Source organism: Poecilia latipinna, unplaced genomic scaffold, assembly GCF_001443285.1.
Source record: "Poecilia latipinna isolate Pla-1442-1.1 unplaced genomic scaffold, P_latipinna-1.0 Scaffold75, whole genome shotgun sequence".
In the NCBI taxonomy this organism is placed as follows: domain Eukaryota; kingdom Metazoa; phylum Chordata; class Actinopteri; order Cyprinodontiformes; family Poeciliidae; genus Poecilia; species Poecilia latipinna.
The window spans coordinates 276266-291001 of record NW_015112691.1 but is presented as its reverse complement, the minus strand read 5'-3'; the positions used below and the strand labels follow the sequence as shown (position 1 = coordinate 291001).

Below are 14736 nucleotides of genomic sequence, written 5' to 3'. Positions count from 1 at the left end.
AACAATGAAGTTCAATGCAGAGGGCTCTTATTTTTCCCAGAACTCTATTTGTAAAAACGTTTTTAAATTATAATTTGTGTTGTTCTATCATATAAAGCTCAAATAAAATACAAGTAGGTTTGTAGTGCTAAAGGTTCATGGTTCTATGAATCCTTATGCAACAAACTGGAGATACTGAATACACAATGAACAAAAGCTCTGCTTCAGCCTGTTGCAGTAATAGAGTAAATATGTTACCTAAACTCAAACTTAAGTGCTTTATTGTATTATTTTATCACTGTAATCCCCTACATTATTGTATTTCAAAACACTTTATGACTCGACTAGTTACATATTAATGGATAATGACTTGAAGTCTTGTGCTCTGTAAAGTTGATTTAAATCAAACATTCACATCAAGAAATGAAAAGCTTTCGAGATAATGAATCAAAGTGTTTAAGAAATGTTTGATTATTTCATCATATTCAACCCAAATGTCATTCCCAAGTATTTGCACACACTTTCTCATTGTCTGACATCTTATCAGATTTTGTTAAATGCCAAAATAATGAACAAGATTACTTTATAAACTTTCTTCAAAGTCAGAAGTAAACTTATGTTTCTTTAGTATTTGGTAGAAATAAGTTTATGAATTAGGTCAAACAGCCTACCAAAATAACTCACAGTAGTTTACTGGAGTTTTGTCCCTCTCCTCCTGACAGAACTGGTATAATTGGGTCAAATTTATAGCCAGCAATTACTAACCAATTTGCCGGGTTACTCATCGTCTATTTGGTACGAGCTTTAACTTCCTGGCTCATGTCTTGAGATATTGCTGTGATATTTCTGCATAATGTTTGTTCCTCTTTAAGTAACCAGCCTTTCCTGCAGGAAAAAAACCACACTACACAATACAGCCACCGCCATACTTCACAATTATTTTGGTGTTCTCCAGTTTACAGTTTCCCCTTTTTGAAGTCGTCGCCTTCACAAGCTTTTTTACTCTAAACTGTGGTTTATTTGCTAAGTTTGCACCAAAACACACCAGTATATGTCTCAGCATCTTTAATCATTTTTGACACGTAAACACCACCATGTGAGATTTTATAATTACATGTTTTTATTAGAGCACATAATTTGCTATAAAACCTGTACACAAAGGTATGAAATGAAAGACACTTAACAAAAATCTAAATTAAAGTATGACAAAGCTTCTCATTTTCTATGGCACAAACTTTAAAAAAGCAATTACAGTTCCAGTCATATAATTACTTAAATGAAATGTGTAGACGCTGCAGATGTATTAAATATTGTATGAACACTTATAATTTACTCTCCATCACCATTTCTACAATCAAACAGCTTATTTCATGTTTGATGGAATGAAAACGGTTGCTGAAGCAGCCATGCGTTGAAATGTGTGGACTGTGAATATATTCTATGGTCACCTATCAACTTAAAACATCCATTTGTTAACAGCAGAGTGCAGCTGCAACTCTAGAGTAGCTTTTGACCTGTTGTGTTAATGCTGAGCGAAAGCAAAGGCAGAGCTGCAACATTTTCTTGGCCAGCCTCCTGACTCCAGTCAGACTCCATAAAATCGCCGTAAAAGTCGCTCTTTGCTCGGTAATAAAACTGCAAACAGCAGGAAGATTGGAGGTGGTGTCGCTGCGGGGAGCCGTCCTCTTCAGCCTCTTTTTGGATGCCTAAAATGCTGCAAAGACAGAAAAAAATCAAACGTTTTAGAAACGTTTTTTTACAAGTTACCTCTTTGCAGATTTCAAGTTGAAGAATATTTCCTATATTTACCTTTTTCTCTTTCTTCTCATTCTTCTCGTTCTTCTCATCAATCTTCAGCACAAGCTCCTTTACCCATTTCTCATTGGGGTCTGTGCAAAACTTGCGTCCCCTCTTCATGATGAAGCTAAAGGAAGGTGAAGAGTTCAGGTGAGGTTCCGGTTCAGGCGATCAGATGTGACTCAAAACAACCGTTTTCTGTTTGTAAAACTTACATTACGGCAGGGATGTTGCAGCCGCCGTCTGTCCTCTGGCGTCTGTAGTTCACTGCATGCTTTTGAACGTTGTTGGCGAGATTCTTCACATACTTCAGGCAGCAGTCCTCGTAGGACACTGAAATATCATAAATCAACTTCAATTCAGAGCCGACAAATTACGAAAACATCGCAACTTTTGTAATAAATTTGCAGAAACATTATAGTTGATTAATCTTAGTTAATCAGTCAGAACTAGCTATGGGGATGTTTAAGGTTGTAAAGTAAGCAGTAAAGACACAGGAAGTCACATCTACCCGTCCCAGCAGTCTGGCAATAAACCAAACTTTTTAACCCTAATTACTTCTTTATTGCATGCTAGATATGCAACACTATTTTCAGAAACCACATATTTGTTTGATAAATCTTTACCTTGTGCCCAAGTGAAGCAGAAACAAGAAAGAATGAGCAGGAAGGACAGCGTGTTGAACCGCATGTTGAGGTCTGTAGAGGAAAATCTGGAAAACAAATAAAAAAACCAATGCAATCAGCCTTATCAGTCTCATTACTGCAGCTCCGTTCCACCCACACATTCTCAAATAAACCTTGAACTTTTGACAAATGCAGAAATGTCAGTCTTTGTCTAACACCTGTCCAGTCACACCTTGGATCAACAAGCTAATTTATTTTGGATTATGGGAAAAAGTTTCCTGTTATATAAGTGACTCTTAATGACAAGTATGTTTGCTTTTTATTCTTTTATACATTATGCATTCTTAATATTCCTTTCATGTCAAAACTAACTGTTTGCAGTTGCTTTTAAGAAAAAATTAGGATGCACAAACATTCCCCCAGAGATTCCTGTTCTCTCCCGTGGATTTGGATAATTAACCTAATAATTTAACTAAACATTTACATCCTGCAAATGATGGCAATTCCTGTTTCCTCTTAGCATAGTGAAATGAACAACAAGCTAGAAATAAAATAAAGACGAACTAACTCTAACCCTAAAATACCTCACCTGTGATGCTGTCAGTGTTAGTTGCAGCTCCCTCTTCTTGTGTCTAGCAAACCTGTGCAGGCACTTCTCTTTATAAGATGTCTGCGCTGGCCAAATGCCAGCAGAGTCACCTTTGTACTTATCAGGGTGTTTTTTTTTTCTTTTTAAAGGATGGCTTATGAGTTTCAAAGTGTCACTGGTGTTTTTGTGTTTTTGTGCATTTTTCTCAGACGTTACCTCTGAGAAAAACAGAAAAAATTTCTTGAGTCCCCCCCCCCCCCCAATTATGTGCAATAGTTGCTTAAAAGAGTATTAACTCATAAGTGCATTCAGCTTAATTTAGTTCATTAGTAAATGACAACACAAGTCAGCTTAGGGCAGCATAAAGAGAAAGACAACAACTCACTTTTCAAAGGTTTAAGGGCTATAAAAAAAAAACCCGAAAGAGAAACATTTGCATCCAAGTACAGAAAGTGGAAAATAAATAAGATTTATGCAAAAGCAAAAGACTTTCTCATTTGGACAGAAAAATATCTTTTATTGTCCCACAACGGGGAAATTGCAAAAGCAGCAAAGTGACAGCCAATCAAAGCATGAAGATGTACACAAAGATAAAGACATAAAACATATAAAAACAGGATAAAAAGTAACATTCTGCACAGGAAGGGCAAAGTTTCGTCATAAACAATGTGCAGTTTTTAAACATAAAATAAAAAAGAATATTCACTTATTTGTTTTTACCAGTTCTAAACTATTTACAGTTTACAGCAACGATTACATTTTTTAATTATTTTAGCATTTTTTTCACCCTTAAAGTAGTTTTTCTCTTTTTTTCTGTAAAGTATTTGAATTTCCTTGTGTATGCATGTTGCTATATAACACAAAGTTTCCCCATTTAGACTCAGACAGAATCAGCAGAATAAGAGTTATTATTTAATTTTCACTGATTCTCATTTGGACTCTCCATACAACATTTTTAAACCAGTCTGACTTTTCATTAACTCATTTTGTACAACATAAAAAAATAAAGAAATACTTTAGTGCAAAATTAAACCACTTACTTTATTTATTTAACTTTAAAGGAAATTTTCGTTGTATTTGGTTGTTTCACAGGTAACTATGTTTTTTTTTACTCCAGTCAAAAACAACATCTGGATGATAAACATCTCATAAATTACAGTAAACGTTGAGGTAATTCCTGACCTGTCAAAACTTCGCTCTAGGTTAGGAATCAAAACTCGAACTACTTAACCTCACACCTAACATTATTCAACCTACAAAGTGAACATTTAATAATTACCTGTAAATCTATTCATTTCCAGTAACAACTGTGTCTTTAAACATTCAACTCAGCATGCGTAAAATTAGTTAAGGTTGCTTTGGATTATTAAAAATGTATTTTATTTATCCCCAGTGCTGACTCAAGGTTGTATGGGACCTTAAGCAGAATAAGATTTGTTTCCATTTTAGGCTATCTAGAATATTTTTACTTTATTGTCTATGGTAAAATCAAATCACATTTAACATCATTCAGATTCTCATAGGCAAATATAAAAATCTTAGATCTATAGTCTGTGTAAAAATGTAAACATTTGTGGGAGGCCCCTGGTGTTTTGGGGGCCCTAAATAGAAACTTCAGCAGTTTTATCTAGAGATAAAAACACTGGTAATGTTACATTTATGAATAAATCAAAGTCCCTTTTGTCTTTCTTTGTTACTATGCCATCTATTTGTAGTGGTCAGTGACGTCTTGGTGAGTTACTCGGTGCTTTTTTACTATAACTTGAGTATTTTTTTGGACGGCTAATTTTTACTTGAGTAAAGATTTGTTGACGTACTCTTACCTGAAAACAGTTTTTGTGGTAATCTGCCCGCCTCTGGTTGATTGTCATATTGTTTATTGTTTTGAGATGTTCAGATATAATTTCATTCTAACCTATTCTTAGAGCTGCAGGCAATGGGTCACTTACATTTCTAATGACATATTTTGGCAATATCCTCCAGTTCGCATGACTGACCAGGAATGATAAATCTGAACTACTTTTCATTAAAATTCATGACTTAATGTTGAAGGTATTGTTTTAAATAGCATAAACGTGTGGCATAGCACTATGCATATGCCCACATAAGATCTAATTCACGATTTCCAGAGAAATCAAAGTGGATGTTGAGCTGAATGATTCCCACTTTCATTTGGTTTTTTTTATTTGCTGCGCAATCATTTCTGACTTTACCCTGGTAACGTGAGCGCCAAGTTTTTACTTTTATTTTAACGAGATCCTGCAGCTGTTTGTTTTTAGTTTTCTTTTCATTTTTATGAATTTTATTCCCAGAAGTGAGACGCATCATGTTCCATCGGTCAGGGTTTCAAACGTTTTGCGCAGTACAGAGAATAGTGCACAGAGTTTGTGAAAGTTTGTTTGTTACTTATTTACTTTTATTGGTTGGAAGTTCCCAAACGTTGTTACGCAAATGTTTTATGGCTTCATAAAGGCTTCAGGCTATCTCGTCATTTGATTGTTCAATTGGCTTAATAATAAGAGCCGTCAATTATTCATAACTAGCGTACAAGAAGTTCCTTTGTGATATGTAAAATTTAGTTTGAACTATAATATTACAAGTAACACTTCAGATTTAGATTTACTAGCCTCTATCTGTTATAATAAAAAAACTAGGGCAGCTAATCTTAAAGCTCATTTTATATATTGTTTTATTATTTAATTATAGCATTCCTACTTGACATTTTGTTGATATTGTTAAGCTTTACAAACCCTTCCTGACAGCTCGGCTTCTTTTAGACAAGTAACTGGGTGTAAAGCTGTTTCTAGTGTTGAAAAGCTCCCTTTGTTTCCTCTAGCCTAGTTTTTCACCTCTCCTCACACCAAGTTCTTACTGGATTATCACCACATTTGCCTGCCTTTGTTGTTTAGAAACTATTGGTTTACAGGTGGATCTAAAATGATTCAAGCAAAACATATAAACTAGCAGCTGTTTGGATACAAAAACAATTGAAATTCAGCAGAGTTTTCCCAATTTCACACAGAATATCACTTTCAGTGACTTTTAAAGTCTCAAAATTATTCAAGGCTTTCTATGACAAGCATGTTAGTGCACCGTTGTGATGTTATAAGATGTTGACAATGGGACTCAGAGCCAGACACAGACTCATGCAGGCGGTTCACTGATATTCTTGGAGTTGCGTGCTGCGGCTGCATTTCTTTCAAATCCTACTGGAAAGTTTTATAAGAGTCACAAGACTATGATGGACACTGTAGTGTCTTCTAGGACTTTGAGATGTGCCTGGGATCATTGGAGTCCTTTAAAAGAGAGTCATCAAGAAAATATCATCACGATATCAGTGTGCACAATATTTACCTCACAAAGGATTGCTTTGAGTTTACCAGCTGTTGGCTAATATAGTTTCGAAGGTTGCATTTTTCATGCTGATAAAATATTTAGCCAGTAGGGCAGCAACAGCTCTCACCGGCCACAAATGACGCTGCCAAAAGTGCTGAAGGTCACATGGAGTTGGAAGCACAGATCAGAAAGAGAAGAAAGAAAAAATAAGCATATTTTGAACCTGATGTTGTCATGGCAACATTTAATAATATTATCAACATCATAAGATTTTCTAAAATTTCCTTCAAGGTCCAATGACACCCAAATTTCAGCTTGAAAACAGACAGAATGGGATTTCTCCCAGGATTTCCTGTCATCTAACTGAGTTCATCTTGTGGGTTTCCTGAGCAAGAAGAGGCAGAGCAGCCCCAGAGCATCACAGAGCCACCGCCGTGCTTTCCTGTAGGCACAGTGTTCTTTTTTAGCAGATACTTTCTTTCCTCTTTCAGACATTGCCAATCCAAAGAAGGAAAAACTTCCCACTTTGAGTCACAGATTAGAATCATAAAACCTGTTTACTTTTGGCTTGTTTATTCATGAACTGCTTTTTCTCACACCTTTGGGTCAGTACAGTCAGTGGTTTGTCATTTGGAGATGACACATGAAGCCCTTCATTGTGTAGGAGCTGAAAGCTGAAACCTCAGCGTTTGCTGCCAACAAGTCTTGCTGCAGGTCTTTTGCTGTCAGTTGAGGGTTTTTCACCTCAGGGAACTTCAGGGAACCTGGTGGCAGCTCTTGATAGTTTCCTGTTTCTGCCACCTCCAACTTACCTTCTAACTTGTAAACTAAGCTTCCAGGTGTTTCTCCTCACTCACTGCCTTTGTCATTTTTTAGCTTCATTTCCTTACTTTGATGATCTCTAAACTTTAGGGGAAATTTTCCCTATTTTACCTTGTTTCTGACATGCAATGAAACTTCACAGTCAACAGTTAAAAGGGAAATATGCAAAAGTCACATTTTGCACGATTTTGCACTTCAATATGGTCAGATAGAGCAAAAAAGTTCTGCCTCTAAAATCAGCCCAAGTTAAAGTTTTTTGGTGTCTGGAAAATGAGCAGCTTTAAAAACCTTCCAATTGTTAAGTCACATTCAACAGGCACTTCAACTTCACCTAGCAACCCCAGCAAAGCCCACCCCATTGCCTAGCAACCTAAAGCTGCATTCCACCACATTTGATCAGCTGGTTTTACCGTTGTGTGCACTGTACAATGGCTGCTGGAATATACAAATGTTTCGTTGTTGACTTACCATCCAGAAACCACTTGTTGCATTCTTGTTGGTTGTGCAGGAGGCTCTACTTCTGCTTTTCAAAGATGCACAGTTGTATAGTTGTGCTTCTGTTTGCAGCCAGTTTCACGTTGAGAAGGGGGGGCGTGGCCAGCAGCAGCTTATAATTTAAAGTGATAAGAGGCCCTAAAACAGCTCATTCTGAAAGGAATCCAAAACTGCGAATTGAGCAGACTAAAATCTCTTTCCTAAAAATGATTTTGTGCAAAAGAATTGAAATGAATATGTTTTGTATCGTCCATAGACCTATCCTAACCTGTTCAAGGAAGCATAATAGAGCCGTTAAGGTATTAGTATGCCTGAGCTGTGCCTCAGACCACACCTGATTTTCAAAGGTGTGTTTTTATAAAGAATCTTATTCAGAAAGGTGGAATAATTTTGAAGCAGAAGTATCAAAGTAGGAATTAAGGTTTCAATATGGATAAAACCCCTTCGGTATTAGATTTAATGTAGCTATTTAAAGTGTTCTTGTGTAATCTGATTACTTTCTACCAATCAACCAAATTTATAGCGCACATTAACTCATCTTAGGAGCAACTATAATGTATTTCTTCCTCGTTTTGAATTATGGGAATTTACTTACATTTTTAGCATTTATTTTTTCCATAGTGATTTAATGTTTGCTCTTCTTATATTATTCTTAAAAGAATCTGTCATTATGAACCATCGCTTGTGCCGAGTCTGTTATGTTCTGTTATTTTTAGCCAACGGCTGTGGAGAAACATTTCATTAAATCCCTTGTCAGCACTCCTATATCACATTTCCACTTAAAGCGTTTCCTCTTAACTCCTGAAAATAGCTGTTTATGTCACTTTCAAAGGAATTTCTGCATTACTTCGAGTGACAGAAGTTAATGAGGCCCTCAGTGCCTGAGTGGACACCTGATCCGGCCACTCACTGTTTTTGTTTCTAACATCATCTGCTGGAACCCAGTAAAGCGTTGCATCTTTATTTGCCTGCTGGGTACCGCTGCCTAGTCATAAAAATAAAAACACACCCATAGAGACAGAAAATTTATATTTCTCCCCAGATACCACCCAGACTCTTATAGCATTTAATGTTACATTTTCTATGATTTACTGGCAATTTACTTGGCTTCGTTGTGCAATTTTGGCTTGACATGTTTCCTGCTGTCTGTGTACATTTGATCACGTTCATATTTTGTTTACTGGAAAAATAGCTTGTAAGTTATTGAGAAAAGAAAAATGGCACTGTTGATCTCTGATCTTGGCTTGCATGTTTGAGAAATCCTGATGGATTAATGGGCCCATTTGTCAGGATCTGATGGTCCGATGCCAAGGAGACTTGGACTCGGTCCGGGTAATGATTCACCATGTTGTCTTCAGCGTTCCTTTCAGACAGCATGATACGCTGCTTTATCCCTTCATCTCTGCTGTCATTTACATACATTTGAAAGGAAGATGTCTCCAAGAAGCCATTCATCAGAATGTGAAATTCTTTATCTTGGCACACAGTATAAGAAAAGCTACAACATGGACAAGAGCAGAACCATTTCAAATGCTGCGGACTGAATAGTAACACACATTGAACACTTACTTCTGTTGCAACCATCCATTTTTAAACTGGAATGTGCCTTAAAAAGAATAATTTGAGAAACAGAAAGTTCTTTGATTTATCTGTTGCCTAAACACAAACATCAGGGGATTAAGTTTTCTCACATTAATTTTCTGCTGGTTTTTATTTTTTTTATGGTTGGAACTTCCACTTCTTAAATTTGCCAAGATGAAACAGATTCCTACTAACTGACAAAAAAGAAAAACTAATGTTTGATGATAATATGAACAAAAACATTGCTCTTAAAGTTCTGTTCAGTATGACTTGTGTATTTTAAGAAGCTAATCTCTCACTAAGTTGCAAACATCCAAATTCAAACATTGGAAGAATGAAAGAAAGTGGAATACAAGCAACTGCTCGTCCTCGAACAAAAGGTGCCACAAGATGTGTGTAACTTAGTGTGGAAAGAAAAGCCTGATCTACAAATACCCGAGCAGTTAAGAAGCAGAGTCAGAAAACAGCATGACAGAAAGAAAGCCAGGAGAAAGCCCCTTTGAAAACAGTTGAAAGTTGCCAAGGAGTGGCGGTGTTACATGTGGTCACCTTGACTTCAGTGCATAACACAATGACCACCAAAGACGTTAGTAAAGACAACAACATCTCCAGCTCGGGTTGAGCAAATAAACTAAAGATTTATATGTGAACATGAACAGTAAGGAAGAGAGAATAAGGAGAGATTTTGTCTCAGGCCAATAGCTTGGAGACCACACAAACTGGCACTCTACCCAGGGATTTTGAAGCGCTCAGTGACAGGCAGACAAGTCACTCAGACATTGTTTCTGAGTGAAACAGAAACAATGTCTGAGATGTTTCAAAGACACTGTCTGTCTTGCCATTTGGATTATAAAGTGTTTTTTAGTGTAAAACTATTTTACACTAAAAAACAATTTTATAATATACAAATACTTTCTCTTGTTCATTTGGCTCAGACACAATAAACAAAATTGGTCACTCCAGCCTGTGATAAACTGGCGACATGTCCAGGGCGTGCCCCGCCTCTCAGCTGATGATCATTGGTCAAAGGCACCAGCAACCATCATGAAGAGTTAGTGTCATCAGATAATGTATGGATGGATGGTTGCTACTGAAGGTAATACAATATAGAACTCCTAAAACACAAAAACCGTGTTAAAAAAACACATTTTCTCACCTGGAAAACTTTATGCTCACAAACAATACCTCGTTGGTCTAGCTGCTGACATCGGAGAAGCTTTTGACTCTCTCTACTGTAGCATGAACTGATAATGCCTTTCTGTTTGAGAAAGCTATTTTTTGTGGGGAGGGCACAAAGTACTTATGTACTTTGTAAATCATTCAAAAGACCGACCATGATTTATTTACATTTCATGCTTTCAAGAGAAACTCCTGTCAGTTAATGAATTATGGAGAACTTATTACTTTAGACAAACAATTAGCCTTATACTTTTAATATCGGAGCAAGACTTAGAGAAACTGTTGTTAGTTTATAAATTGTGGAGTACTTATCAACCCAGAACAAGAATCAAATATGGAGAACCAACATTTAGCTACTTCAACATTTTAAAGTCTAGTTTTCTTTTATTGTGCATTTTTCTCTTTCTTTTGGTTTAGTTGTTTTGTTTATGATCCCTTCTAATTCCTGTAAAGCACTTTGACCTGCCTTGTTACTGAAAACGTGCTATATAGATAAAAATTACATTACCTTCAACATTTGACCTTTGGTGTTCTGGACTAACTCCAGAACATCAACCATGATTGTTGCTACAACCCTGAAAATATGCTTATAAAGTTTACATTTTACATATTCAATTTCTTTCTTTCCTCTGAAAGGGTCAGGTTAAAATAATACAAATCACAAATATCTTGTTAGAGTTGGAAAATTACAATCCTATGAACAACCATGAAGATGATTTATTGGGGCTCCAAACTGGAGTTTCTACAACCAGACACAATAAAAAAGTACTAAGCTCCTATTAAATTAATAAGGTTATATATCACTCCACATGTAGGCGTGACGTCTGATAACTGCATCAAGGTTATACTCCAAATAAAAACATTTCTATATTCTTCCAAAGTTGGAAAGAGTCCTAAAATTATTTTACAAATTCTGCACAGACTTGTTGAAAGGACTGTGAGCTGTGAAGTAAAACTAGATTTTAATATTTTGACCATAATTTATGATCTCTGTGAAATGTTCCGGTTTGTTAAATAACTGTTAATGGGATTCAACCTGCAGGACATAAAGGACATAAATCACAACACAAATTACTGTGTTAGTAGCCACATTTTACACATTTTGTATCAAAGACTGACGTTGCTTAAAGCCTGGACCTCTTAGTAAAGCATTTTTCCTTTATATAATTATTCAGCTGCTGCTTCAAGAGATAAGACAGAACTTGTCTTGTTTTATAACGAAACAAATCTGATATGTTTGACGTTTTTTTGATTACACAATCATACATACTTTGTGAAATCCCCATTCTTGTGTTTTTGGGGTATTAGTTACAAGAATGTGAAAAACAACAAGCCTGTTATGTAAGATTGTCATACAAACACCACAAAGCTTTCAAAAGTATTAGACTAAACAAGAGGGCAGTGCTTTTATATATCTTTTTCTTTTTTACCCAATGTTTTCACATTGTGGTGCAAGCAGCTGTGGTACTTCGGCTGCAGTGAATGTAACTCAAAAGCAACTTTGGTTCAATTTTGAAGGACCATGTAGAGTTAATAACCACTGACAGCCATGAAGATGACTTGTTGATACATATTGATTGTTGCTCTCATACAAGCACCAGTAATATCATATGTGATATTACTGGTGCTTACTGGGTTCTTTTACATTTGTAATCTGAACTCTGGTCTCCAAATTACAGCAAACCCAACTTAACTGGTCTGATTCATGCTTGAAAACCTGCTGGATTTTCTAACTAATGTGTTAGGCTAACTCTTAATAGCATACACAGAATTTATTTGCCACTAGAGCCAAAAAATACTTCAGAAATATAATATTTAAAAAAATACCATACACATGATAATAATGTTTAGGGTGTTTGCAATGAGATCATAAGAGGTAACCCCAACCTATCTTTGTGAACATGATAGAATAACAATGATGATAAATGCATTAATATACATTTTTTAAAAAGTTATAAAAATTGTTGTTATAGGAGGATAAGGTAGTTTTTCAGGCTAAACTCTCTAAATGTATCTCTGCCCTTTTTTCTGCTCGTAAGGCCATTCAGATATTCAAAGAGGAGTGGCAAAAGCAAATGAGGTGGATTAGCAGTGCTTGCCAACAACTAATGGTGTCCTCCAGGAAACTTCTGCGGAATATCATCTATGCTATTCCAGAAATTGACCTGTTAGCATGTTATGACAGTCATGATACTGTCACACTGCAGCACTCTTCAGTCAGAGACTTCTTCACATTTGTTGGAAGACTGACTGCTACCGAAGATCCTTCCGATCCTCAGTCTTTAAAGTATCTTTTAAATGAAGTGAATAAAATTGACCAGTCAGATTAATTTCTTTTCATTAAACTGTTTTGAACTATTTAATGTGGTGGTGCTTGTTGTAAAATGTTGAAGAACTACTCTTGCATTAAACGTGCAGGTTTGCAAGAAACATTTTTCATTCGCTGCTTCAGAAAGTGCTGTATAAACCCTAATCAAGTTCAGTGTGTTCACTATAATGAACAGGATATATAAGCTACACTAAAGCATAAAAGAAGAACCGAAACTGTTTTAGTCCCAAAGCTGAAGCCAAGCTTTTTTGACAAGTGAAGCCCATCCGTAACAGACAGTTCCAATGCAAGCAGTGGCCTGTTTGAGTTTAACCTGAGGATATCTGGAGCTTGACTCTCCAAACTCTTGCTTGACATTGTTCGGTGCAAACTCTCATGAAAGGTGTAGCATTCAGCATTTCTCAACCATACCCCAATGGGCAGGCACAAAACATGCCAATGTTTTCTTTCCCCCTGGAGGTTTTAATTTTCTTTTTTTTACTAATCCAGATAATCTAACTTTCTTCATCTTGATTGAGTTAGCATGATATCAACTATTTGAAATTAATATTAAATACATGCTGAGTCGAAGTTTTGCTTTGGTTCATTTTGTTGGAAATGCAGGTTGGGGAAACGTCCAGGATTCAGACACAAAAAACCCTTGATACCATTTTAATCTAAATCTACACAGATGATAAATTACATTAAAGTAATTTATGAAGCTTACATATGATGTTACGTAAAATGTATTAATGAAATGTTTAGTTTGATGCATCACTTTAGTTATGTTTCTCGATGCAAGTTTCACAGTGAGGCCTTTTTAAGCTTCCACGGAAGGTAAGGACAGTTCGCCCTCTACTGGCAGGAAATTTGAATTGCATCACTACAAAACAGAAAACTGACAAAACACAAACAGAAATTTATCATTTGTTTGCTTTTTCAATAGCTCTTTGGGTTAAAACGATTTATGTCTTTTATAAACCTGTTGTGCTTCAGAAAATGCTTTGTGAAGCAAACTGCTGTGTAAAACTGGAAATCCTGGAAAAGTAAATGAAGTTACCATTTCAAGTTAAATAAAACACATAAGGAATATATTCATCAAGGCAGACAAAAAGCAATGTGTTATCCAAGAGTTTCTACAGAAGAATGATTCTAAAGATACAAGGTTGTTTTTTTAGCTCTTTTATGTCATTTAGCAGCAAATTGTGCATTTTATTTACATTTTTTTATTCAATATTCTAAATATTACTATTAAAAATATTTTTCTCGCTGTAAAATCTTGATATTTTTTCTTTGTTTTAATATGTAAAAATACAAAAAAAAAAAAATTAAAGAAAATTCGCTAATACTTTTATTAAATAAAATAATATTTTATTTAATAAAATATCAATACATGTAAAAGATGGTAATACAGGGCATATTCAAAAGACTTTGTCCTTTTCTTCCAGAGGTCTAATAGTTTTTGGCAATTGAAATATTTTTGCTTTTTGGAAACAAAGATGATGTGGATGGAAAAGGTTATGACAGCCAGACGAGATTAATAAATTGGGGCAACTTGAAGACCAAATAACCTGAAAGAAAAATATTTGAGGAGGAAATAAATTACTAATATAGAAATAAGATAATACTTTTTGAAAGCCATATAAATCATATGCTCAATGTAAAATACTAGAGTGCTGTGTGAGTGTGTGTGTGTGTGTGTGTGTGTGTGTCTGTGTGTGTGTGTGCGCGCGCGCATAGTTGTGTGTTTCTTTATTGCCTTTGTGACTTTTTTCTTGAATTTCTGATTTTAAAAAAAGTCTGAATTCCTTTTCTAGTGACCCCAATGTTTTTCTGTCTGTATATCCCGGTTATTAACTATATTTTATATTGTAAGAGAGAGAGAGAGGGAGAAAAAGAAAAAAAAAACGGAAAACAAGCAAACGAAGACCCTAATCCTGGACATCACCCTAGAAAAGTGATAGTTTGTTACTTTGATTTCTTGTTTTGTCTCGTGTGGAACTTTCTGTGGCCAGCTTATGTCT

The 14736-nt window shown here is 35.6% G+C and overlaps 1 protein-coding gene and 1 long non-coding RNA gene across 2 annotated transcripts; both read right to left on the bottom strand.

Moving 5' to 3' along the window:
- Positions 1–1076: 1076 nt before the first annotated feature.
- ccl25a (chemokine (C-C motif) ligand 25a) lies at positions 1077–3079 on the bottom strand. Its single transcript, XM_015016961.1, has 5 exons — positions 2992–3079; positions 2403–2488; positions 1992–2109; positions 1789–1903; positions 1077–1693 (listed from the first exon to the last, which is right to left on the bottom strand). The coding sequence occupies exons 2-5, from the start codon at positions 2464–2466 to the stop codon at positions 1667–1669; spliced, it is 324 nt and encodes a 107-aa protein (XP_014872447.1). The 5' UTR covers positions 2467–2488; positions 2992–3079; the 3' UTR covers positions 1077–1666.
- Positions 3080–5978: 2899 nt separating this feature from the next.
- On the bottom strand, positions 5979–6519 carry LOC106936139 (uncharacterized). Its single transcript, XR_001422063.1, has 2 exons — positions 6372–6519; positions 5979–6287 (listed from the first exon to the last, which is right to left on the bottom strand). It is a non-coding gene; the product is annotated as an uncharacterized LOC106936139 (long non-coding RNA).
- Between the last annotated feature and the right edge of the window lie 8217 nt (positions 6520–14736).